The following is a 26,715-nucleotide window of genomic DNA, read 5'->3' as shown; positions in this document are numbered from 1 at the left end:
CTGTCTCCCAGTCTCTGTGGGTGGTTGGAGTCCTAACTTCAATAATTGCCAGCTCACAATACAGCTGGCCTAATCAGCATTTACACTGACCAACCCTTTGTAATTTTTCACTTGACTCTACGGAGCCCCTGCTCACCTCCCTCCATACTCCCTCATTCTCCCTTAAAAAGGCCCCAGTCACCTCTGTGCAAATTGAAGTTGCCAATTATACTATTGCGATAGTATATTGGTTAAAATCTGTCCTTACTACTTTAACTAGTGCCCGGCTTTGTTTATATTTGCTATGAGTTCTCGGGCCCCAGGCTCTAGCCTTCCTCCCATCCACCAAGGGCCAAAGGGAAAGTTATTGCTAGGTCCTTGGGCAAGTAGCCAAGAGGCCACCAGAGGCACTGGGTCCTAACTAATGTTGACCCTTGAATGCTTTTGTTTTTTTTTTTTTGGTGTGTGTGTGTGTGTGTGTGTATCCCCGTCACAGACCATAGAGGGGCTAAGTAATCCACATGCAACCCCATGCTCTGCCCCTAAAACCAGCTGCCAGGCCCTTCCTGTAAGGGCTTTGCCTCTGTACCCGAGTCACATGCAATGGCAACATTCCCTCACAGGCAGAAGGTAATTAGCCTTTTGAATGTACCATCCATTCCCAAAGCTCTGTTAGCAGATTATCCAGGCAGAATTAAGATGTCCTTCATGGGCAAGACAGAAAGACCCTCTCTATCCCTCAACTCCAACAGGAAGCCCCATCATCACCCTGACTACCTCCCAATTAGATGTCAAATCGGTTTTTACCCATTTCCCCTTGCCGGTTGTGTTTTCCTATCCTCTCACCCATCAAATTCTGCCTGACTCTCCAAAGTCTACCTTGAGTTTTCCTTATTCCACAAGGTTCTCCCCAACTGCCTCAGCCGCACAGCCATTGGTGAACATCACCCCTCGGGGAGCACTTGAATTGCCTCATTCTCTTAAAAGCCTACCTTGTTGGTGAGCATCCAGAGCAAGGAAAGCAGTGGAACAGGAAGTGAACATGGTGGATGTGAGCAGGGGCTTTGGAGGCAGACAGCTACTAAGTAGCAAGGTTGCAAAAGTGGAGCTGGCTCCCTCCCTCCCTGGCTTTCTGTTTGACCCATTTGGCAGCTCCCACCCTAATGGCTTGTGTGACCCAGAGCAAGGTACACAGTTCTGTGTTGTGTTAGTTTCAAGTGTACAGCAAAGTGATTCCGTTATGGATATATATGTATTCTTTTTCAGATTCTTTTCCATTATAGGTTATTACAAGATATTGAGTATAGTTCCCTGTGTTACATAGTAGGTCCTTGTTGTTTACCTATTTTATATACAGTAGTGTGTATATGTTAATCCCAAACTCCTAATTTATAATTTATAAAACGGTTTTTAAAAGTTCAGTCAGATCTCTACCTCATACCTAGCTAAAAACCAAAACCACAACAAGGGCTTCCCTGGTGGTGCAGTGGTTAAGAATCTGCTTGCCAATTCAGGGGACATGGGTTCGAGCCCTTGTCCAGGAAGATCCCACATGCCGCAGAGCAACTAAGCCATGCGCCACAACTACAGCCCGTGAGCCACAGCTACTGAGGCCCGTGTGCCTAGAGCCCATGCTCCGCAACAAGAGAAGCCTCGCAATGAGAAGCCCACACACGGCAACGAAGAGTAGCCCCTGCTCACCACAACTAGAGGAAGCCTGCGTGCAGCAACGAAGACCCAACACAGCCAAAAATAAATAAATAAATAAGTTTATTAAAAAAAAAAAAAAACACAACAAAAACCAAGTCAATAGGAAAATGGAAGAAAATTTTGCAATTTATATCAGGGTAAAAGGCTAGTACAAAGTGCTCTGTAAATCAGTAAGAAGATGACCAAGGAACAACAGGAAATGTGAAAAGAATATAAACGGACAGGTCACAGAGAAGCAAACACAAATGGCTGTGACATGAAAAGATGCAAAGCTTCACTCTTTATGTTTTGTTGTTGTTGTTGTTGTTGCTTTTGGCCACACCTCGTGGCATGCGAGACCTTAGTTCCCTGGTACCTGTGCCCCCTACAGTGGAAGTGCATAGTCTTGACCACTGGACCACCAGGGAAGTCTGCTTCACTCTTTTTTAAAAAATTGTGCTAAAATACACATAAAACTTACCATCTTAACCATTTTTAAGTGTACAGTTCCGTGACATTAAGTACATTCACATTGTTGTACAACAAACACTACCATTTATCTTCAGAACTTTTTGGTTTTCCCAAACTGAAACTATGTACCCATTAAAGGATAACTAACCACATTTTCCTCTCCTCCCAGCCTCTGACAACCAGCAGTCTAGTTTCTGTCTCTACGAATTTGACTATCAAGGCATGTAAGTATGAAGACAATATTTGTCCTTTTGTATCTGGCTTATTTCACTTAGCATAATGTTCTCAGTGTTCATCCATGTTGTGGCATGCGTCAGGATTTCCTTCTTTTTTTTAGGCTGAATAATATTCTATTGTATGTATATACCACATTTTATCCATTCGTCCATTGACGGACACTTGGGTTGCTTCCATCTTTCGGCTATTGTGAACAATGATGCTATGAACATGGGTTTACAAATATCTCTTTGAGTTCCTGTTTTCAATTCTTTTGGATATATTCCAAAAGTGAAATTCCTGGATCATATGATAATTCGGTCTTTAATTTTTTGAGGAACCACCATAATGTTTTCCACAGCGGCTGTACCATTTTACATTCCCACCAACAGTACACAAGTGTTCCAATTTCTCCACATTCTAACCAACATTTATTTTCTCAGAGCTTCACTCTTAATAAAAGAAATGCAAATTAAAACCACACTGAGATATCATTTTTCACCTATCAGATTGGCAAAGATCAAAAAGCTTGATAGCTATCTTGGCAAGAGTGTGGAGAACAAGGATTCTCCAGCCACTGCCAACGGGGCTGGAAATCCATACAACCTCTATGAGAAGAGACTTGGTAACATCTTCAAATTGCACATGTACACACAATTTGACCTAGTAAGTTCTAGGAAGATATCCTATCTGCACATGTTCTTAGTTACATATAGAGATGGATATCTGTCATAGCATTGTAAGAGCAAAGATTTAAAATGATCTAAATGTTGATGATCCAGATTAAAGATTAAATGAATGCAACTGAGGAAGCTTCAACTGACGGTGTCTTTTGTTATCATTACTTCACTAGATAACAGACTATTGGAGAGCAGAAGACCAGAAGACCGGCTTTTGTAGGTCCACACAGACCTTCCAGAAATGTTGATTAAATTAATTATTTCTTAGCCTCTGGCAGAACTAAATTGGCAGATAGCTCAGGGAGGTAAAGTGGTTGGTCCAAGGTCTTCCATAGAATGTGTACTATCTATTCCTTATGTGGAAAGCACACCGGCCGGCACTGTGAAAATGACTGATAAGGAAGACTTAGACCCTATCTTCTTGGAGCTTGAAACCTAGTAAAGCACTCTGACAGACATTAAAAGTGTTAAACTTTTTTTACTGTCCTTTCAATTATATCAATGGAGACCATTGGTCTGGTGTATAAAGTAAGTCCCAGCTCAGAGAAACAGTTTCTCAAAAGTTATACAAAAAGGCAGAAGAAGAGTGCTGATTAAAACGGGAGTCATAGGACTTCCCTGGTGGTCCAGTGGTTAAGATTCCGCGCTTCCACTGCAGGGGGCTCGGGTTCGTTCCCTGGTTGGGGAGCTAAGATCCCGCATGCCCCGCGTGGCCAAAACCAAAAGTCATCCCCCCAAAACAAACAAAAACCCCAAACAAACAAAAACAGGAGTTTGTCCTTCCATTTGTGCCCCATCCTTAGTGTCCCCAGGGACTCATTTTAAGGGACCCACTTTCCACCAATGTTCCATGCGCTGGGTCAGCCTTCTACATTATAGGTCCTGTGAGATGCTCTCAAAAAAGGATTCCCTGGGGCTTCCCTGGTGGCGCAGTGGTTGAGAGTCTGCCTGCCAATGCAGGGGACACGGGTTCGAGCCCTGGTCTGGGAAGATCCCACATGCCGCGGAGCAACAGGGCCCGTGAGCCACAACTACTGAGCCTGCGCGTCTGGAGCCTGTGCTCCGCAACAAGAGAGGCTGCGATAGTGAGAGGCCCGCGCACCGCGATGAAGAGTGGCTCCCGCTCGCCGCAACTAGAGAAAGCCCTCGCACAGAAACGAAGACCCAACACAGCCATAAATAAATAAATTAAAAAGAAAGAAAGAAAAAAAAGGATTCCCTAACCTGTTTGTGAAATGCTTTATAGGTTAGCCTAGAGGTTCCCCATACATATAGGTATTTTTTTCCTTAGCTCTGTCCACTGAGAAGGCCTGGGAACAGTGACACCCCATTAGCAACAAGCACACTGAGCTTGTCGTGGTTGTTTTTTTAAATTGAGGTGAAATTCACATAACATAAAATTAACCATTTTAAAGCATACAAATCAGTGTATTTAGTACATTCACAATGTTTTGTAACCAGTACCTCTATCTAGTTCCAAAACATTTTCATCATCCCAAGAGAAAACTCTGTACCCATTAAGCAATCACCCCCCATTCTTCCCACCAGTCCCTGGCAACCATTAATCTGTTTTCTGTCTCTATGGATTTAACTATTCCAGACATTTCATATAAATGGAATCATACAGTATGTAGTTATTTGTGTTTGAGTTCTTTCATTTTGCATAGTGTTTTCAAAACTCATCCATGTTGCAGTATGTATTAGTATTTCATTCTTTTTATGGATGAATAATATTCCATTGTCTTTGTTTATCCAGTATATTGGTTTAAAAGTTGTGGGAAGAAAATAAACCTGTCTACCTTTGTTTAATGGATCTGTACCTCCTCTGCAGCAACACTTGTTAACATCCTATAGCAGCACTTTTTGAAAAATACTGCATAAGATATTTGGCAAAGGCAAATCAGGCATTGGGGAAGATGGGCCACTTAATGATAAAGTACACTTATTAGCTCTCCAGAAAGGGTTAACTATTTGGTTATCCTATCAGGTCTGGGTTTTGATTATTTAAAACCATACCAGGGACTTCCCTGGTGGTCCAGTTGTTAGGACTCTGCACTTCCACTGCAGGGGGCACGGGTTAGATCCCTGGTTGGGGAACTAAGATCCTGCAAGCTGTGTGGTACAGCAAAAAATAAAAGCAAACAAACAAAAACATATCAGCTGCTTCAATTTCTCCTTGGAAGACCCAGTAGGAAAAATTAATATCCTCTCCCCATTTTCTTCATCCAGTTCCCATCTCTTTGCCAGTCCCCTGGCAGTAAATACTCTTGGTTATATACCTTTACAGGGATGGTGCACCCATTCCCCTGCTGTTGTGAGTGCTGGCTGCTAATGTCTCATAGATTCACCCTTCTCTGAAGAATTGGTATCAGTCCCTGTGAGCTGCTTTGCCTGGAGATGCCCTCCTTTCCCTACCTCCCCTTGGCCCGCCCACAGCCCATGAATGACTGATGTGGGGTAAAAAGTCCAGCTCCCTTGCTTCTAAGAGGGGTAAACCTGTGATGTATTTTATGCTCCAGAGCTCCCCAGAGGATCAGACTGAGGCTAGACTTAGCTGAACTGACATCTTTGCTTGGCTTCTTCCCCTGCCCTATCCTGCCTCCCTCACTGCCCTAAGAGATCATTTGCACAAGAATCCCTTTCTCAGGCTCTGAGAACTCAACCTAAGGCATCTAGGGAACTCAACCTAAGATATCCCTGTGGGTAGTCCTGGCTCCCAGAGGGATTTCCTGCTACCAGCAGCCTCATATCTCATGCAGGGTCCTGCAGATTGTACCTCCTCCAAGAAGCCTTCCAGACTTGCACCCTTACATTTTGGCAGAATGAGCACCCTTACATTTTGGCAGAATGATTGTTTAATAAGGAAGTTGGATGCCTACTCTGTGCCAGACCCTTTATATGCATTGGCTCATTGAATCCTCCCAACCTGGTTAGGCAAATACTATTGTATTCTTACTGAGGAAGAAAGCTGAGCTCAAAGAATTTGAGTGGCTTGCTCACATTGTCTGAAAGTGATGACAACTGGGGAGGATTTGTCTGATTCCAAACCCTGTATTTAACCACTAGAATCTACCCTACGTTATAGCATCAGAATGTTTTTTCATGGCTCTGTCTACCCCAGACCGTGGGGTGGAGAGCTACATGTTTTTGTGTCTGCTGCTGAGGGCTTTATCTTATTAAAAAGCCTTCTGTGAGTATCTTTGCTAGTGGCCTTGGAGCCACTCCCTACCGGGCCAGCATGCCCGCCCTAGGAGGTGGGGTGAAGCCCTTGGCCTCTGAGCTCCTCGGAGCTGTTTTCCTTGAACCTCCGCCACGCTGCAGCTGCAGGCATCCCTGCCTTCCACTCCACTGCAGAGCTGGGATCTGCGTTGCTGAGAACAGCAGCAGTGGGAGGCAGCTCATCTCTTCCCTGGAGGCCTGCTGGGTTCACAGTAGAAGAGAGCAGGTGCTGAAGTGGGGGAAGGAGGATGAGACCTGGGCCAAGTGAAGAGGGGGGATGACTCTAGTGGGAGAAGACTGAGAGAAGGAGAGAGATTTGGGGGAGGAGGCAGGGTAGCAGGAGCTGAGCAGGGGACTGCTCTTTATTCATTCCTTCATTCAACAAATTGTTGGGAATTCCCTGGCGGGCGAGTGGTTAGGACTCCATGCTTTCACTGCCGAGGACCCGAGGACCGGGGTTGATCCCTGTCTGGGGAACTAAGATCCGGCAAGCCATGTGGTGCGGCCAAAAAAACCCAAAAAACAAAAAAAACAAACAATACAAACCCAAATTGCTTTAACCACCTACAATGTCCTAGGCACGTTCTAGTGACTGAGGATACAATAGTGAACAAACCATTGATCCAGCTTTAAGGAGTCCGCATGGGAATAACAACAATCAGCATAATAATGGTTAATATTTTTGAAGCATTTACTATGGAGTCAAGAATTTATTTATCTCATCCTCATAAGAATCTTAGGCATTTGACACTATTATTACCCCATTTTACAGATAAAGACAAAGAGGCAGAATAGCCAAGTGACTGGTCAAGGTTACACAGAGTTAGAGCAGAATCCCTCATCTTCTCTGAGACTGACCACTTGGGCCTCGCAGGCTCCCTATTAAGGACACTAGATTTGGAAAGTATATTCTCATAAGAAAAATTCAAACAATACAAATAAAGCTCACGTTCTCCCTGTCTATCCCCATCCCTGGCAGTCTCCACCTCAGAGTGTGCTCCCTCCGGTCCGGTTCCTATCCACATGTACTATATGTCCGCATACATTATTTTTGACACGAGTAGATTCCCATACATAATGTTCTTTAACAAAGTGTCTTGAACACTTTTCCCTATTGTACATGTAGATCTAGCTCATTATTTCTAACTGCTGCAGAGTATTCCATTGCATGGATGTGCCTAGTTTATTTTCCCAGTACCCTGGAGAGAGAGAGAGAGTGTTTCCAGTTTTCCGCTATTACGAACAAGGCAGCCATTCATCACTTTTCCAAAAAAGCCACAGATCTTTTTCCCACTACAGAGTTGAAAAGTTTCTACCGGAAGGACCCACGTAATGAACCCGCGAAAGCATGGCCAATTGCCAATCCAACGGTAGTCGCTTACGCTCGAACGACACCTGTGGGGTTTTTCCTCCCGGTTTGATTTCTGTCTCTTCGGGGAAACGCGGCGGCACCACGCCCCCGGCCAGGGGGTTAAACAAATGAACAAAACACAAACCTGGAACCACGAGTCTCAGAAAACGAGATTTGTCTTTACAACCCACTGGTTCCTCTGGGAGTTGTAGTTTTGCTGCCCAGCGGAGCCGCCTTCTCCCCTCGCCTCCCTTCTCGAGGGGAAGAATCACTGCCCTTTAGGAAAGCGCTGCCCTGACCATCTCCGCTGGCCCAGGCGATAGCTCCGAGCTGGGCTTTTGAGGAGGACAAGCCAGGGCGGGCGGAGGGCTGAAACTACATTTCCCAGGGCGCGCCGCGAAGGCACGCACAGCCCCGCGTTAAAGATCCCGCTGTGCCGAGAACCGGCGGAGGCACGTATGTCAGACCGCGCGGATACCGGCACCGCACACCCAGTGTCCCGCGCCGTTTTTCCGCCTCCCGCCCACACTCTTGGACCCGCAAGACTGAGCCGGGCCACTGGCTGTCTGGTTCCTGATAGGGAAGAGCGTCGGGGAACTCTGCAGCCGCCCCCGGGCGCCCACTTGCTCCAAGGGGCGTTTGCGGGTCCTTCTACCCGTTGGTCTGGGTCTTTCTACAGGAGCTCCGGGACCTGGGGACGCCCGGGACAGGGACCACAGGCAGGTGGGCCTCTGGATGCTGGCGCTGGTGATTTTTCCTTTGAGGTCGCTTTTCCTGCCTCCGTTTACCCCATCGGGGCTCGTCATTATCCACAAATCTCAATTATATGACGTTTGTGTAATTTGCAATGTAATTTTACTCCCAATCACCTTCCTTCTGCCTTTTTTCGCTTCCCAGAAGACAAATCACATTCCTCCGTGGGGCTGCTTTTTCCCTTTAAAATGCAAAATCCCTGCCCCACTTCTCTTCAAAAAGCAAATATGAAGAGGCCTTACTATTTTATTCTGTCCCTGGCTCCCCTTCCCTATCCTAATTTTAGGCAGCGTGTGGCTGAGGACATTAAGAACTATTTCAACTTGGCCTCAGTAGATAAATTTCTGTTGGAAGTGTGCAGAATATTGGATAGAGGCCTGTATTATCTAAGATTTCTGTACAAATGTCAGGTATGACAGAGGGCAAAGACTCCAGGAGAGATGTCTTGTTTCTACAGGGTGGGTAAGAACAGGAATCTTGGAGTTGGATACACCTGACCTGCCTGTAAAAGCTGTATATGTCCTTGGGCAGGCTATTTCATCTCTTTACACTACAATTTCCTTACAAATTACGTGGGTGTGGTAAAATTCAATTCATAGGGCTGTTGAGTGGGTCACATGAGCTGATACTTCAACGTGTCTTTGGCGTGGTGCCTGAAAAAGACTCTCCCTATGCTACCAGTACTGTTCCACCTTTTCTGTTCTCATAATACCCTTTAGTCTGATCGGGCAAGGCATGCCACTTAGCCTTGGTTGATTTTCCCAGGCCTTCCCTGATTTTTTTCTTCTACAGGAGCATCTTTGACCCAGAGAATATATCAGAGCCTTCACTTCAACTTGCTTCAGGGTCAAGTCGAATTCTTCTGTTGCTTTTCCTCACTGGAGAGAACTACCATTCATTGAGCTCCTGCTGTGTGCCACATATTTTTATGTTTTATTTAATGCAACCATCCTAGGAGGTTGGTATCTTTGGCCCCAGTTTTCAATTGGGGAACTGAGGCTCAGAGAGGTTAAGTAACCTGCTCAAGATCACACAGGAAGAGGGAGAGATGGGGACAGCCTCTGGGGGGTTGATTCCCAGCCCAGGACTATTCCTCTGCTCCAGTTTCTAGTAGAGTACAGTCCAGATTATGCCGTCCTCCCTCCTCTGCCTGTGACCTGTCATCTGCTCATGACTCTCAGTCACTATGCCAAGACCAAGACTGGCCTCAGACCTTTGGACTCTCCTTGGGGCATTTCTTCCTTGCTCTCTTTTAACACCTTTGCTTGGGATCAAACATCATTGTTACCATCACCTGAGAGACCCAGGTCCCAGTCATGGATGCAGCATCAACTAGCATTTGTAAAGTGGACAGAATACTTACCTGGCAGTGGTGTTGTGAAGATGAAAAATCATAGTGTCTTAACTATGGGTCTTAACTTCTAGTGGCTGTTATCATTAATGCCATCCCCATTTCATCGTCACCTTGTATTGGGCACTTCACATATATTTAGTACGTTGGTTCTTTTTTCCATCCTACAAAGTAGGTTCAGTGTAGGGGTTAAGAGAATGGACTCTGGAAAAAAGGTGTCTGGGTTCAAATTTGGCTCTACCACTTGCTAGCTGTGTGACCTTGGTCAAGTCACTTAATCTCTCTGTGCCTCAGTTTCTTCATCTTTAAGTATAAAGAAAGTACTTCCCAGACATTAATTTAGAGGTTCTTACAGTAATCTTTCCTTTGGCAGTCCCAAGAGGAAGATGATATACTCCCATGTTGGTTTAGGTCCTCAAGAGAAGTAGAGAACAAGATGGGATTAGACTTGCAAGAGATTTATTGGGGGAGGGAAGAAGGGGAGGGAGCTGGAGGAAGCAGGGAGAGCTGTCAGTTTTCAGTTCTGCTTCCTGTAACAGCACCGGAAGGAAGAAGGGAGGTATGGGTAGAAGGCTCTCAGACTGCAGTGCAGTTCTAAGACAGTTTCTGTTGGGTTGATGGGGAGTTCTGGAGCCAAGGGTGCCTGTCAGAGGATCCCCATCTTGTAGGAGTGGGTCTGTCTTCATGTCATTGGTTGGTGGGAAGCATGGCCTCCGTGTGAACAAGATGGGGGCATCTATCCGTTACACTCCCTACCACAGGAGGCCAGAGAGGGTTAGGGGTGCCGAAGATCACACAGGGAGTTGGTGGCCCATCTGGAATCCCCAGCCACCCCCTTTACTGGGAAGGCCAGATGGGTAACCTGGGGAATGCCTTTGACCTCAGATGCCTGGCCAAGATCTCTGGCTCAGGTTTCCCCTCTGGATTTCCCTCCTGAGCTGAACAGGGAACAGAGCAATTTTTGTTAGTGGTGGAAGCTTTCCCTGAAAGCTCGTGGGAGTGTGGGTGTTGCTAAGTGGCAGTGTCTGTCAGCCTTAACCATAGGCTTGGTGGCAGCAGAGTCTGGCATAAGAAGAAACCATTACTGAGGTTCAGGTTTCCTGTTGGCTCCGGCTGGGGTGAGGGTTGACTGCAGATGGACGTGTGGTCAGCGCACCTCTGGGGTGGCATGCAGCTCACTCCACCGGCCCTCCCCACACTGAGCTTTGGGGGCTGGAGGGGAGAGGTGGGGGTGGGCTGCTGTGTGGGACAGCAGCTGGGACCCTGCCAGAGGTAGACGCCAGCGCACGCCGAGGGACTCGTCCACAGAGGTCCTGGGGAGGCCAGGGCCTCTGCAGTCAGACTGGCTTCTTATCTGGTAGGAAAGGAGTGTTGGGGGGATTGGAGTGGGTGAAGCCACAGCTTTGGCTTCACCTTCCCCTCACTTGCTCAGAGTGCCCTGGAGGAAGATGGCTGACAGGTGGGGTTGCAGCCCCCTTCTGGCTTGGAGCCTCTGGGAGGGGAGTTCCCCTCTGAGGGCCCTGTAGTGGGTGCTGTTGGCATGCTGCTCTTGAACAAACTGGTGCCCCTCTCCCAGAGCTTCCCTCTTTTCCGGGGAATTGCCCTCAGCCTCAGGAGCCTAGAAGTTAGAGCCTCCCTCCCTGCAGCTCAGTGCCAATGATTGGATGATGAGGGGCCTGCGGTACCGAAAGGGCAGCCCCTTGTTTTAAGGTGGGACCCCCTGTCAACCCCACCCCACTCCCCTTACTTCCTCTCCTGAGGAAATGTCATGCACCCAGATTGATGAAGTCAAAGATAGACTCATCACATGACCCAGCAATCCCACACCTAGGTGTCCGCCTGGAGAGACGAAGTCTTATGTTCACGCTAAATCTGCATGAATGTTTATAGCAGCTCTATTCATGATTACCAAAACCTGGAAGCCGCCCAGATGTCCTTTAGTGGGTGGGTGGAGAAACAGACTGTGCGATGTCTATGCGACGGAATACTGCTTGGCAAAAAAAGAGAAAGAACTATGGATATGCATAGCCAACTTGGATGAATCTCAGAGGCATTATGTTGAGTGAAAGAAGCCAATCTCAAAAGATTACATTCCAACTATAGCTTTGGAGAACAGATGGCTGGTTGTCAGGGGTGAGGGATGGAGGAGGGTGTGACTGTAAAGGGTTAGCATGTGGGAGCTTTTTTAGATGCAGATGGTGGTAGTAACCACAAGAATCTATACATGTATTAAAATTCATAAATCTACTTACAACCAAAAAAATCAATTTTAGGGTATGATAATTTTAAAAAATTCACATATACCCGTATCTCTGCCCTGGAAGCCCCTCAACTTTGGCCAGAATGGAGCAGCCGAAGGGGGTTGATTGGACGGTCATCATCCTGACATGCCAGTACAAGGACAGCGTCGAGGTCTTCCAGAGAGGTAGTTGACCCTCTCCACTCTGCCCCTAATGTGGAACCCTCTCCCCTTTCTTTGCCACATACGCCTACAGCCCCAGGAGCCGGGCAGACCCGGGTTCAAACCCAGATTCTGCTTCTTCCTAGCCACGTGACCTCAGACATAGGTCACTTCACTGAGGCTCGGTTTTCTCATCTGTGCAATGGGAGTAATTGTACTTACCTCACTGAGTTGGGAAAAGATCTAATGAGCTACTAGATGAAAAGCTGCTAAGTCAAAGAAGGTTAAATAATGGCTGTCAGGAGGTTTGCTTGAGGTGCTTGGGACCAGGGTGGAGAGGCTGGGGCGCAGGTCCCAGTCATGTTCTGACCACAGAGCTGGAGATACGGCAGAAGCGAGAGCAGATCCCCACCAGCACGATGCTATTGGCCGTGGAAGACCCTGAGGTTCATGTGGGCAGCGGAGGAGCCACCCTCAACGCCCTGCTGGTGGCTGCTGAGCACCTGAGTGCCCGTGCAGGCTTCACCGTGAGTGCTCCTCAAGCGCCCCCTGGGCACAGCAGGGACGGGGGCTTCAAACAGAGCCTTTCCGAGGTCCCCAGCTCTTCGGGCTCCATTCTCCTGCCCAGTTCAGGTTTGGCATCAGTTTTTGCATCTGTAGATTGAGCAGACTCATCCAGCTGAGGGCAGAAGGCAGGGGCAGCCTTTGTAGTGGTTTTAGAAAGTCAGAGCCAGTATGTCGGAGTTAGGCTTTCTGGCTTCCCTTGAGAAATCTCATCTTGCTACCCTGGACTCTCCTTCCCACATAGCAATGGTTTGCTGGAACTGAGGTGCAGTGGCCCCCAGTGCGTAGAGCGTGGGCCCACGTCCCACACACACCCAGCCACTTCACAAGGTCACCTTGCCTGCATGGCACCCTGGCACAGGCAGTGAGGGTGGTCACAGGCATGGACACGCTCTGGCAGTGGGGGTGGCACCCGCAAGGGAGGGGACCACTGTGTGGTTGCCATGAAGCTGACTTACTGTGAGTCACCCGCCAGCCAGCCCCACGTTCTTGCCTGCAGCCTTCCCTAAAAACAGGGGACAGGGGAGTGGCCCAACTGGAAGGCTGCTGTGCTTCCTTATCCAGGAGTGGCCAGGGCTGCCTTGTGCCTGCCTGTGGCCATTGGTCTTGACCTTGCTGGTTGTTCCTTTGGTTCCTTTTTTTTTTTTTTTTTAATTTATTTTATTTATTTATTTTTGGCTGCGTTGGGTCTTCGTAGCTGCGCGCGGCCTTTCTCTAGTTGCAGCAGGCGGGGGCTACTCTTCGTTGGGCTGCGCGTGCTTCTCATTGCGGTGGCTTCTCTTGTTGCAGAGCACGGGCTCTAGGTGCATGGGCTTGTTGTGACGCACGGGCTCAGTAGTTGTGGCTCGCGGGCTCTAGAGCGCGGGCCCAGTAGTTGTGGCGCACGGGCTTAGTTGCTCTGCGGCATGTGGGATCTTCCCAGACCAGGGATCGAACCCGTGTCCCCCTTCATTGGCAGGCAGATTCTTTTTTTTTTTTTTTTTTTTTAATTTATTTATTTATTTTATTTATGGCTGTGCTGGGTCTTCGTTTCTGTGCGAGGGCTTTCTCCAGTTGCGGCAAGCGGGGGCCACTCTTCATCGCGGTGCGCGGGCCTCTCACTGTCGCGGCCTCTCTCGCTGCGGAGCACAGGCTCCAGACGCGCAGGCTCAGTAATTGTGGCTCACGGGCCCAGTTGCTCCGCGGCATGTGGGATCTTCCCAGACCAGGGCTCGAACCCGTGTCCCCTGCATTAGCAGGCAGATTCTCAACCACTGCGCCACCAGGGAAGCCCGGCAGGCAGATTCTTAACCACTGTGCCACCAGGGAAGTCCCTCCTTTGGTTCTTGTGTGGACTTGTGCTGGGGGTCTCTCCCTGCACAAGAGGGTGCCATCCTCGGGTGCCATCTGCCCAGACCTCTGTGAACAGTGCTCTTCCACTTTTGATAGGTGGTCACATCGGATGTTCTGCACTCGGCCTGGATCCTCATCCTGCACATGGTCAGTAGAATGCTGGGCAGAGGCCCTGCAGAAGGATGGTCAATCCTCGGGGTTGGATGGGACTTTAGGGGTCTTCTACCTTTGTGTGCAGGTGTGCATTGTGCAAATCCTGAAGAATCAGAAACAGAATTAATCCAGGTGTCCAAAATAGGGAACCGGTTAAGTATAAACAGCATATCCTCCTGGTGGAATATTAGACAATGATTAAAAGGTCCATTTAACTCTCTGCACTGACCTGTGCATTGACCAGCTCTGTGACCTGGGGCAAGTCACTTGACTGTTTCGAGGCCTCAGTTTCCTCATCAGTAACATGAGGATGGCAGCAGTTCCTACTTCATGTGGATGTGCTGAGATGACCCATCAAATGCTTAAATTGGGGCCTGGCCTGGCTCACTGTGAGCATCGGTGAATATATTTTCATTGTTCAGTGAAAAAGGCCAGCTGCACAAGTTTGTACAGAATGATCTCAGCCTTTTTAATTGGAAGTTTGATTGAGATCATTGTAGATCCACATTTAAGAAATATTCCAGAGGGAAGCCTCTGTAAACTTTGCCCAGATCTCGCCAATGGTCATATTTTCCAAAACTATAGTATAATTACAGCCAGGATATTGACATTGATATGGTTCCCAGTCTTTCTCCAGTTTGACTTGTACTCTTGTGTGTGTGTGAAGTTCTGTTGTCTCCGTCTTTTTCATTTTTGTAAAAAAAAAAAAAAAAAAAAAAGTCTGCATGTGAGGTATACAAAAGGGCGTAACCTCAAAATGAGGGCAATGGTTATTATCCCTGAGGGGTTGTTTTTCTTTCTGTGTATCTGCATTTGCTCATTTTTTACCATAATCATGTAATTTAAAAAATCACATGAGAACACACTTTGTAAAAGTCCTCTGGCTTGATGGCTTTCTGCCCAGGCTCTCTGCCTCAAGCTCTTCTGCCTGTCCCTGCTCCCGCCCCAGGGCCGAGACTTCCCCTTCGATGACTGTGGCCGGGCCTTCACCTGCCTCCCTGTGGAGAACCCCCAGGCCCCTGTGGAGGCCGTGGTCTGCAACTTGGACTGCTTGCTGGACATCATGAGCCATCGGGTGAGACAGGCAGCTGCCATGGGGCCTTGTCCTGCCGCTCTCCTGCTGAGCCACCAGCCATAGTCTGTGCTGGCTCAGACGGGGGATGCCAGGAACAATGGCTTTGGGTGCCTGGAGTTAGTTAGAGCTTCAGGATGTTAGTGTTGGCCACACTGGGGGGAGGTGCGGCCTCAGGAAGCAGGCGGGAGGGCTGGCATCGGCACCATGGATATAGGGAGGCCCCTGTTACCTCAGCAGCCCGAGTCCCCCTGGAACAGGCTGAGGCTGTGCTGGGTGGGAGCAGAGGAAGGGCTGGGCCCGGCCATCAGCTTCGTCCTCTCTCCCCACAGCTGGGCCCAGGCTCCCCGCCAGGCGTGTGGGTTTGCAGCACCGACATGCTGCTGTCTGTTCCTCCAAACCCAGGTGAGCCTGAGAAGGCTTGGGACTGCCCTCCCTAGCCACAGCCAGCGTGGCTCTGCCTCTCCTCACCCACCCCGTCTCTGGGCCTGGCCGGCTGCCCTGTTCACGAGGGAAGCTCTAAGGTTTGAAGGATGGAGCTTAGACCAGGAGGCAGGGCTTCCCCTGCTGGGCCTGTCTGCCTGTCCGTAGAGTGGAGATACCCAGCCCTGCCCGCTTTGTCCCAAAGGGCTCTGTGGCCACACTTTGGGGGTGAGGTGTTGTCATTCTCCCAGGGGAATGTCCGTTTGGCTTTGGAAACCGTATTTTCTTTAGAGGCGCCTGGAAGCCCCTGCCCTCTTCCTGGAAGGGACACCCCCATTCCTTGGGCCGGGGTCCCTGGAGAGCCTCCTGACTCCCCCACCTGCAGGGATCAGCTGGGACGGCTTCCGGGGAGCCAGAGCGATCGCCCTTCCGGGGAGCACGGCCTATGCCCGGAACCATGGTGTTTACCTCACTGACTCCCAGGTAGTGCCCCTGGGGCAGCAGCGTGGGCAGCTGAGCCATCCTGGGATGGCCTCCTGGTCCTGTGCTCTGGGCAGCCTCGTCCTGGACTTTCTGGCATGGTCTGGATCTGGAGGAGTTTCCCCCCATGGCAGCAGCTCTTGTGCTTAGTCTTTTGCCAAACATGAATTGCCCCTGATCCTGTGCCAGGCTCTGTGCCCAGGCTTGGGGCTGTGGAGAGATTTGAAGCCTGCCCTCTGCTGTCAGGGTGGGGGAGGTCTCAGGCACTTGTATCCCCAGGAGTATGCTGGGGCCTGTCAGACTTGCGTCCTAGGTTTACATCTGGAGAACACCCTTGCGTGCCCTCTTTTGTAATCCTCTCTTGCTCCCTTCCCTAACTCTGTTTTCTGCTCCCATGTAGGGCTTCGTTTTGGACATTTATTACCAAGGCACCGAGGCAGAGATACAACGATGTGCCAGGCCTGACGGGCGGGTGCCACTGGTATGGCTGCCAGGGCAGAGCCCCACTCCTTCTGGGGAAGGCTAGAACCAGAATCTGAGGAAGATCTGGAACTGGTATTCAGGGGAGCGGGTGAAGCCAAAATCTGAGGAGGGGGTAGCCTTGGAATTCAGGGTCTTGTCCCAAATGAGAAAGGCTGGAACCAGACTCAGGGGATCCTTCTAGAATGAAGGACAAAGGTACGAGTGGTGGATAAGAGCCTGGGACTAGACTATAGGGAAGGTGGAGAACTGGGATTGGGAGGAGACCTGAAAATTGAGGGGGTCCTAGAAGTTGCCTGCTGAGGGGCCCTTGGTGGAGCTGCCTCCATTAAGCCTGGCGTCTGGGTGCTGGAGTGGCCCAGAAGATGAATGATCCTGTCCGGTGTGGCAGTCAGCCTTGCTTGGCCCATCTGCACATGCCCTCCCCAGCTCAGGCACAAGGCTGGCCCCAGGGTCTCCCACCTGACCCTTGTGGGGGCCCCTCCAGGTTTCTGGGCTTGTCTTCTTCTCTGTGGAAACTGCTGAGCACCTCCTGGCCACCCATGTGAGCCAGCCTCTGGACGCCTGCACCTACATGGGCTTGGACTCCGGAGCCCGGCCTGTCCAGGTGACTGGGAGTGGGGACTGGCAGGTCCTGGCCTGGGCAAGAGGCACTGACACTGGCACCTGGCTGTGTGACCTCAGGCCAGTCCTTTCCCCTCTCTATGTCAGCGTCTCGTGAGATGGAACCGCCCCAGCTCAGCCTAGGTACCCACTAATAGCAGTGCTTCCCACCCTTGTCCCAGCTGTCTCTATTTTTTGACATCCTGCTCTGCATGGCCCGGAACGTGAGAAGGGAGGACTTCCTGGTGGGGCGGCCCCCAGAGATGGGGCAAGGTGATGTGGACATCGCGGGTTATCTGCATGGAGCCCGGGCTGAGCTGTGGAGGGAGCTTCGCGATCAGCCCCTCACAGTGGGTGGGTACTGCCTCTTGGCTCTCCGGGGTAGGGAGGCCATGGGAGTGAAGGCCCCCAGAATGGGGCTCCCACCCCACCTGCCTGGCCCCCAGGCTCCTGGACCAGGCAGGCCTAGTGAGTGCATGGACTGGACGATTACCCTCTCCCAGTTCAAAGCCCCCTGCTGAGGTAACTCTCCTCTTCTTCCTTTGTCTCTTTCCTGGGCTCCAGTCCTGGTCTTTCTACTTTCTAGCTGTGTGACTTTGGGCAGGTTGCTGAGCCTCTCTGGATCTCAGCTTCCCCATTGGCACAGCAGGCTCATTTCCATGCTTGCCCTCCCAGGCCCTGATGAAGATGTGTCTTCTGGTGGGAGGCCCAGCCTGGTGTCAGAGCTGCAACATGCAGGGTGTTGGGGTCAGTACTTGTATCTTTACAGCATATGTCCCTGACGGCAGCTACAACTACATGACCAACTCAGCCAGTGAGTTCCTGCACAGTCTCACATTCCCGGGGGCTCCTGGGGCCCAGGTCGTGCACTCCCAGGTGGAGGTAAGACCTGCCTGGAGGTAAGGCCAGCAGAGGGGCCTACGGGGTACCTGGAGACAGGTGGGAATGGGGGCTGCAGGGAGGGGAGCGAATAGCTCATGCTTGGGACAGATTATCTACGCGTGTAGGTGTTATTATCCCCATTTTGCACGTGAGTCACTGGAGGCTCAGAGAGGTTAAGTTACTTGCTTAAGACCACAGAGCCAGTAAGTGGCCAAGTCAGGATTCTACATCCAAGTCTGAGCGAGCAGCTAGAGAAGATTCCCCCCCCACCCTTTCTGAAGGGTCTGCTTGGGGATTCAGGCAAATTCATGGTGATGGGGCAGGTAGAGTTCAGAGGTGGCCCTCAGGGTGGCAGGGGTAGGGATAGCTGGACAGGTGGGAGAGGTTTTCTGGGGGAGCTGTCATCTGGTGGGACTTCCACTACTGGGTGCAGATTTGCTTTGGAGGAGAAGGCAGGGAGAGCGTGCCCCTGGGGGAGCAGCAGAAATCAAGATGGGATGGGAGTCAGCCTGAGGCTGGGGCCAGGGAGGTATCGAGAGGGATCTGGCTGGCCGACAGGCGCGGGGAGCAGCAGGAATTCTGGCCCTGGCTGTGGAGGAGAATTGGGGCAGCACCCGCCCTGGGCCCTCACAGCTTTCTCCCTGGCTTCACAGGAGCGGCAACTTCTGGGGGCCGGGAGCTCTGTGGTCAGCTGCCTGCTGGAGGGCCCCGTCCAGCTGGGTCCTGGGAGTGTCCTGCAGCACTGCCACCTGCGGGTGAGGCCTGAGAGGGCAGGCAGAGGGAGGGCAAGGGTACGGGAGCCAGGGTCCTGTGTGTTTTGTGGGCGTGCTTGGGGTTCCCCTGCCCACGCAGGACGCCTGCCCGCTCCCCTGCCAGGGCCCCATTCACATCGGCACCGGCTGCTTCGTGAGTGGCCTGGACGTGGCCCAGTCCGAGGCACTGCACGGCTTGGAGCTGCACGACCTCGTCCTGCAGGGACACCATGTGCAGCTGCACGGCGCCCGCAGCCGGGCCTTCACCCTCGTTGGCCGTCTGGACAGCTGGGAAGTAGGTGCTCACCTACCTCCCCTCGCCCCCATTCTTTAGGCTTTGGGGAGCACCAGGGGTCCTAGCCCAGCTTCATTGCAGGGCTCTCTGAGCGCTCACCTGAGAGATAGGCAGTGAGGAGAGTGTAGCCAGTAGAGTCTCAACAGGCCTTTACCTCCCTCCTCAGCTGCTCTGACGCAGGCTGGGTGGGGATTCTTATCCCCATTTTTCAGGCCGGAGACTGAGGTTCAGAGAGGGAGGTGACCCGCCTTGGGCTGCAGAGCCAGTTATGGAGGGTCAGGCCTACAGACAGGATTCTGCTCCAGGTTCCAGGCACCCGGGCTGGAATGTGGAAGCTCCAGGACTTGACGCTGTTTCAGAACTTGCTTGCCTAAGTGCCCCTGTCTCTTTTCCTGTCCCCTCTTGAGCAGATCCTGGCCTTATTGCCCTTAACCCCTTCCTGTGGCCCCTGCAGCCCTGACTGCTTCCTTCTCTTCCCCCAGAGACAGGGGACAGGAACGTATCTCAACATGTCTTGGAGTCAGTTCTTCCAGAAGACAGGCATTCGGTAGGGTTGGTGGCCCCACGGGCCTCTGTGGGCCTCGGCAGCCAGGGTGGTAGCTGCTTGGAGGCTCATCCTGCTCCTGCCCCACCCCCACCATCCCTGCGGTCTGGGGTATTTTTTTTTTTTAATTTATTTCATTTATATTTGGCTGCGTTGGGTCTTCATTGCTGCGGGCGGGCTTTCTCTAGTTGCGGCAAGCAGGTGCTACTCTCCGTTGCGTTGCATGGGCTTCTCATTGCAGTGGCTTCTCTTGTTGCAGAGCACGGGCTCTAGGTGTGCGGGCTTCAGTAGTTGCAGCACGCAGGCTCAGTAGTTGTGGCTCGCGGGCTTAGTTGCTCCACGGCATGTGGGATCTTCCTGGACCAGGGCTCAAACCTGTGTGCCCTGTACTGGCAGGCGGATTCCTAACCACTGCGCCACCAGGGAAGTCCCCTGGGGTAGTTTTGAGCAGCCTGATTTGCCCTAGCATCTTCTCCCTGGGCAACTCCAAATTCCTGGCCGTGCTCAGGCTTTGGGATTTTGTTCAATGGCCTGGGAAAGGAGGCAGGGCAGCTGGGCCTCCCTCCCTGAATTGCCTGCTTGTGCTGCCTCTGGAGTTCGTCCTGTCCTCATGAATGAGCCAACCCCCAGCTGACAGGTGGTCAGGGCTTGGTGACCAGGCAGGAGCACTTGCTTCCCTCCTGCTCATGTGTCTTCTCCCCACATCAGGGACTGGGACCTGTGGGACCCAGACATGCCCCCCGTTGAGCGCTGCCTTCTCAGTGCCCGTCTCTTTCCCGTGCTCCACCCCTCGAGGGCCCTGGGGCCCCAGGACATGCTGTGGATGCTGGACCCCCAGGAGGATGGGGGCAAGGCCCTGCGGGCTTGGCGAGCCTCCTGGCGTCTGTCCTGGGAGCAGCTGCAGCCGCGCCTGGACCGGGCTGCCACACTGGCCTCCCGCCGGCACCTGTTCTTCCGCCAGGCCCTGCATAAGGCGCGGCACGTGCTGGAGGCCCGGCAGGACCTCAGCCTGCGCCCGCTGATCCGGGCTGCTGTGCACGAGGGCTGTCCTGGGCCCCTGATGGCCACCCTGGACCAGGGTGAGTGTGCTGGGCACCTATGCTGGGAAGCCAGACCCAGCATCACCTGCCCTGTCTGCCCTCTAGGTCGTCAACCTGAGGGTACTAGGGAGTCTTGAGACTTTAAAGCAGGGGAAAGATGCAAATGGACTTAACTTTTAGGTTTCTGGGAAGTCCATCCCTGTTAGTGGGGAGTTTGGTGAGCGGCGGAGGCCTGGGGGTGAGGCTCTGGGTCCTGTGAGCATCGGCAAAGCCTGCACGTTCTGTGCGGGGGGCTGGATGTGGGTGAAGAGCTCCAGCACAGCCCCAGGGGGATGTGGCCCGCCCTGCGTGGGACCCAGGCATTCTGGCTGGGGACTCAGCCTTAGCCTCACAGGGACTGCCTCATTCTCCATTTCAGTTATTCACTCATGGCCACACAGCTGGTTGGTGGTGGGCTGAGACTGAACCCAGGTGGTTTGCCCCCCAAGCCTGAGCTCTTACTCATTAAGGGCATCCTGGGTGGGGGCTGCAGAGGCATATCTGGGCTGGGGCTGGTGGGATGAGAACTTTGCCAGGCAGAAGAGGGGAGCATTCCCAGGCAAGGATACATCTTGGGCAAAAGTGAAGAGGTGTGAGGAGTCTGGGGTGCCTGAGGGCAGGGGGCATTGAGGGCGGGCCTCCTCCCCAGCTGCCCCTGACTCCTGGTCCCTCAGTGGCAGCTGGTGGGGGAGACCCTGGCGTGGCAGCCCGGGCACTGGCCTGTGTGGCGGATGTCCTGGGTTGCATGGCAGAGGGCCAAGGAGGCTTACGGAGTGGGCCAGCTGCCAACCCTGAGTGGGTGCGGCCCTTCTCGTACCTGGAGTGTGGAGACCTGGCGCGGGGCGTGGAGGCGCTCGCCGAGGAGCGGGACAAGTGGCTGAGCAGGTGGGTGCTAATGATGTCAAAACCCTTGGAGAAGCCTCCTGCCGTCCTTGGAGGTGGAAACCCAGAGAGAGGCGGAGTGTCCTCAGGTCACCTAGGGCAGTCGGTCCCCAAACCCAAGCAGCCCGCCCCCAGCTTGGGGCTCCATGCCACCATCTCTCCCTTCCCTCCTGGCAGACCAGCCTTACTAGTACGAGCTGCCCGCCACTACGAGGGGGCTGGGCAGATCCTGATCCGCCAGGCTGTGATGTCAGCCCAGCACTTTGTCTCCTCGGTGCCGGTAGAGCTGCCAGCACCCGGGCAGTGGGTGGTGGCTGAGTGCCCGGCTCGAGTGGACTTCTCTGGTGAGCCCCTGGGGGGGGGGGGTAGGGGTGAGGGGAGCCACCCCGGAACTGAGCTGGCAGCCCCTGTGACCAGCTTGGTCTCGTTCAATTGCCACAGGGGGCTGGAGTGACACGCCACCCCTTGCCTATGAGCTTGGTGGGGCAGTGCTGGGCCTGGCTGTGCGATTGAATGGCCGCCGGCCCATTGGGGCCAGGGCTCGCCGCATCCCAGAGCCCGAGCTGTGGCTGGCGGTGGGACCTCGGCAGGACAAGATGGCCACGAAGATAGTATGCGGGAGCCTGGATGACCTGCAGGATTACTGCCAGCCCCATGCCCCAGGTCAGGGCACCTGTGATTTGTGCAGGTGGGGATGGCACAGCTAGCCAGCTGGGGGATGGGGGCAGAACCCGAGAGACCCTGCAGGCCATGGGTGCCTGGCCTGAGGGTGAGCCAGTCTGGTGGAGGAGCCTTCATGTTACCCTGCCCAGGCACAGGAGGTAGAGCTGGCACATTTGCTGGTGTTATGGAGCCCAGAGGAACTTTTGTGGCTTGGGGATGGGGTCTGCGCCGAGCCCCAGGCCAGGCTGAGATGGGTGGGGTTTCTGTTTCCACCCCTGAAGACCAAACTCCTTGCCGGATGCTGCTCACTCCACAGGGGCGCTGTTGAAGGCGGCCTTCATCTGTGCGGGGATCGTGAGCGTCCACTCCAAGCTCTCGCTGAGTGAGCAGCTGCTGTGTGCCTTTGGGGGCGGCTTTGAGCTGCATACCTGGTCTGAGCTGCCCCATGGCTCTGGCCTTGGTGAGCAGGCCCTGTCTCCCTGCTGCTCACCAACTCCATTCCCCCTTTCAGCTTTGCCTCCAATCCTCTCCCCAGCCTCTGCCCAGTGGAGAGGGAGGGGGCGGGGCAGGATTGGGCTGGGCAGAGCCGTGTCATGGCTGGTGCTCTCCTCCGTGCCCTGCAGGCGCCAGCAGCATCCTGGCGGGGGCTGCCCTGGCCGCCCTGCAGCGGGCCGCAGGCCGGGCAGTGGGCACGGAGGCCCTGATCCACGCGGTGCTGCATCTGGAGCAGCTGCTTACCACAGGTACGGACTGCCCCAGGGCAGAAGGGAGGTCCTGGGAACTTTTTCAGGGCCCCCAGGGGCTTCCCTGGACATGCAGACAGCCACGGAACTGTGCTGCTCCTTACAAGGGTTAGAGCTTCCCTCTCACCACTCTGACACTCTCTCTCTGGTGCTTTTCAAAATGAAATATTTCTACCTCAAAGGGCTTGATGTAGGAGCACCTACTAAGCGTTAGAGTCTGTGCTGCACCTTTCATGTGTGTTAGGTATTCCTCATGTCTCTGTTCCTACCCAGGGCTGTCCCTCAGGGCAGGGCTGGGTTTGGATTAGGGGACAGGACCTTCAGCCTGTTCTTCAGCACCGTGCCTCTCCCTTGGGCGAGGGCCACTTGTGCCTCGCTTCCCCCACCGCATGATGGGGTACCCAGTGCCTGGCTGTGATCATACGGAATGTCACTAGCACCACGCTTCTCCTACTCATCACTGTGGCCCCTTAGCATCCATGCACAATGGAGAGCAGCCAGAGGTTTGTCTGGCTCTAGGGTGCTCTGGTCACCTCAGGATGCCAGGCCTCATCTTCAGCATGACTGTGGGAGGGAAACTGCCACAAAGATGTATAGATGCCTGATTATGGTATCTTCTCTGGCCACTTTGTAGCCTAGCTCCCTCCTTTCATTGTAATGACTCACATCCCATAATAGGTAGTCATTAGCAAAAGGGGCAGATGGGGAAGCTTTTTTAGTTTTCTTTTGAGGTACACTGTTCATCTCTCTCATTTGGTCGAATGACAACTATTTATCGAACACCCGCTCTGTATTGGGCCCTGGGGATAAAATGAGCAAAAACAGCATCCCTGCCATCAGAAGTCTTACGGTCTATTGGAGACAAACGTGGATCAATAACCACTCCAGTAAATGTATAATTACAAGCTACGCTACGTGCTCTGAAGGAGAGGGGTGCAATTAAGGAGTTCTTGACATTCCAGGCCTGACACTAACCACATTTTGGCTGTAAAGTTCCAGATGCCTCCTGCCATTTGCATTTTATACTCGAAATCCTTGCAGGCCCTTCTCCAAATATCAAAGGCCTATCCCAGAATCATCTCAAGTTTTGACATTTTTATATAGCTGCAAGAAGAAAAGAGATCCATACCTTTCATTAGTAAAGCAAAATGTGAACAAGCTATTTTATGTTTGATAAGAGATGCTGAGGAGCTTATTTCCACCATCAACACCCTTTATCAGGCAAGCCAGGGTGCAGGGACTGTTAGGCTGTAGGGAAAGTCCTATGTCATCCCTCCTCAGGGGGAAAGGTTAGCGTAAGGTCTTAATCCTTTGATGTGGTTTACCCCAATTCCAAGTACACATTAGGTCTGCAACAAAACTCAGGCCTTGTGCATTCTAAGCTTGGCTCCAGAATGAAGCCCCTTCCATTGCTGGGCTCAACTTGCTCCCAGGGCGGGGACAGAAGCTGCACAGCTCACCTGGCCCAGCTGAAATTGCGGGGGGAAGCTGTCTTCCCACGCTGGTCCCTGCCAGGGATGCAAGGCCAGGAGCCTGTACTGGGAGAGGGAAGCTGGGCCAGATAGGCTCCAACAGTGACGGGGCCCGGGCTCTCGCAGGAGGTGGCTGGCAGGACCAAGTGGGTGGCCTAATGCCTGGCATCAAGGTGGGGCGCTCCCGGGCTCAGCTGCCACTGAAGGTGGAAGTGGAAGAGATCACTGTGCCTGTGGGCTTTGTCCAGAAGCTCAATGACCACCTGCTCCTGGTGTACACTGGCAAGACCCGCCTGGCCCGGAACCTGCTGCAGGTGAGCCCTGGCCCCAGAAGAAGGGAGGGACGCGGGACGGCTCAGCTAGGCTGAGCCTCACCGCACCCCTCCTGCGCCATCTGTAGGACGTGCTGAGGAGCTGGTATGCCCGGCTGCCTGCCGTTGTGCAGAATGCCCACAACCTGGTGCGGCACACCGAGGAGTGCGCTGACGCCCTCCGCCGAGGTGAGGCGCTTCTTCCCCGCAGCTCAGGCACCAGCAGTGAGTGCCGGTTGCCTGTGGGTCTGAGGCCGGGGGCCTTTGCAGACTTGGCACCGTCCCTAGGTACGAAGCCTCTGTCCTCTGCAGGGTCCCACACTTAGGTGGCAGTCACATCTCAGGACAACACCTGCATCCTGGGGAAGGCCTCCAGCCCCCCCTACCAGGAAGCGGATGGGGGAAGAGGCTTGGCTCCATAGCCGAGTTCCGGGGAGTCAGAGCTGATTAGGGCTACACAGTTCAGTGAACACCGTGCCGGGTACCACGCCAACTGCTCTGTGCTCGTTAGTCCTCAGACAACCCCGTGAGGTGGGCTTTGTCACTCCTGTTTCCAGCCAGTACCGAACCCAGGTTCTTAACTATGACACTGGTTAAGCAGTGCCTCTTGGCACCCCATCCAGTCTACAGATGGGCACTGAGTGAATATCCTGGCTCAGGCACACAACTCCCCTCTCTGCCCCCACCCCAGGGAGCCTGCCTCTGCTGGGCCAGTGCCTGACATCATACTGGGAGCAGAAGAAGCTCATGGCCCCAGGCTGTGAGCCCTTGGCTGTGCGGCGTATGATGGCTGTCCTGGCCCCCCACGTGCATGGCCAGAGCCTGGCAGGGGCAGGTGGCGGGGGCTTTCTCTATCTATTGACCAAGGAGCCACGGCAAAAGGAAGCTCTGGAGGCTGTGCTGGCCAAGACTGAGGTATGGTGTGGTCGGGGTATGGTATCTGGCGTGGGACAGGAGCCCTCCCTGTGGCCCCCCAGCTAACCAGCGGCTACAGCTGTAAGCCCCCTTGGCCCTGCAGCCACAGTCCAGCCTCCCAAAAGCCTAAAACCCACCCAGAACCCTCTAAGCACCTCTGTCCTTTGCTCCTAGGGCCTCGGTAACTACAGCATCCACCTGGTAGAAGTGGACACTCAGGGCCTGAGCCTGCAGCTGCTGGGGACTGAGACCTCAGCCTGAGGCCCCTTCTCATGAGGCTTGTCCCTCTGCAAGAGGAGAAAGCCTGGAGCTATAGCAGGCCCTCCCTTCCTTCCCCCTTGGGAGTACTCAGTCTTCTACTCTCCACCCACTTCGTGAATCTGCTTCCAAAGGAAGCCAACCTGAGCTCAGGCCCAGCCCTTTCTAAAAGTTGGTGAAGCACAGACGGTGCTTGGGAACAGGACTGTGACCTCCTGGTTGACAGTGGCCTAGGCTTGGTGTCTGGACATAGGAAGGTCCTAAGTTCAGTGTCCCCTGTGACCTTTACAAATCTGATGGCCCAGCTTGGGCCTTGGCCTTCTCACTCTCCATGAGGGCCTGGAAGAAGGGGATGACAACTAGACTTGGCAGATGGCTGGGGTCCCTTGGTAAGGCCGACCCTGAAGAGGCCCTTTGAGGCATTTCCTGTGGCCTTCCTTAGAGGTCAGGCTTTTGCCTGAGTAGAGACTTGCTGTTCCACACTCACTCCCAAGCTGACTTAATGGGGGAGTGGGAACAGGGATGAGGGTCCACACTCGTGTCTGTGGCGGAGAGCCAGTGCAGTCCTGCAGCAAGTCACTGCTGATCGTGGCCTTAACCAGCAACTCTGCCATGTGCCTGTGGGCCGTGAGTTCTCAGGACTGCAGTCTTCTTGGAATAAACTCACTCTGCTCTTCAAGGTTGTCCTCATAAAGATCTTTT

General features: G+C 52.9%; 1 protein-coding gene across 4 annotated transcripts; it reads left to right on the top strand.

Annotated features, from left to right (window-relative positions):
* Positions 1–8,048: 8,048 nt before the first annotated feature.
* Positions 8,049–26,692, top strand: FCSK (fucose kinase). Of its 4 annotated transcripts, none has more exons than XM_036833854.1 (25): positions 8,049–8,328; positions 9,151–9,316; positions 12,034–12,134; positions 12,486–12,637; positions 14,103–14,153; positions 15,109–15,234; positions 15,564–15,636; positions 16,040–16,137; positions 16,535–16,615; positions 17,102–17,221; positions 17,400–17,571; positions 17,987–18,099; positions 18,753–18,854; positions 18,976–19,146; positions 19,629–19,693; positions 20,399–20,769; positions 21,444–21,654; positions 21,829–21,995; positions 22,093–22,314; positions 22,631–22,696; positions 22,938–23,057; positions 24,656–24,843; positions 24,930–25,029; positions 25,532–25,755; positions 25,930–26,692. In XM_036833854.1, the coding sequence occupies exons 3-25, from the start codon at positions 12,053–12,055 to the stop codon at positions 26,014–26,016; spliced, it is 3,162 nt and encodes a 1,053-aa protein (XP_036689749.1). In that variant the 5' UTR covers positions 8,049–8,328; positions 9,151–9,316; positions 12,034–12,052; the 3' UTR covers positions 26,017–26,692. The 4 variants fall into 4 exon arrangements, with proteins under 4 accessions (XP_036689749.1, XP_036689747.1, XP_036689750.1 ...); XM_036833852.1 differs by having other exon boundaries at positions 22,631–22,774; XM_036833855.1 differs by lacking the exon at positions 19,629–19,693 and having other exon boundaries at positions 20,652–20,769; positions 22,631–22,774.
* The last annotated feature ends 23 nt before the right edge of the window (positions 26,693–26,715 follow it).

Source organism: Balaenoptera musculus, chromosome 19 (genome assembly GCF_009873245.2).
Source record: "Balaenoptera musculus isolate JJ_BM4_2016_0621 chromosome 19, mBalMus1.pri.v3, whole genome shotgun sequence".
Classification (NCBI taxonomy): domain Eukaryota; kingdom Metazoa; phylum Chordata; class Mammalia; order Artiodactyla; family Balaenopteridae; genus Balaenoptera; species Balaenoptera musculus.
Note: the sequence above shows the minus strand (reverse complement) of the source record. Positions and strands in the feature narration are given on the sequence as shown.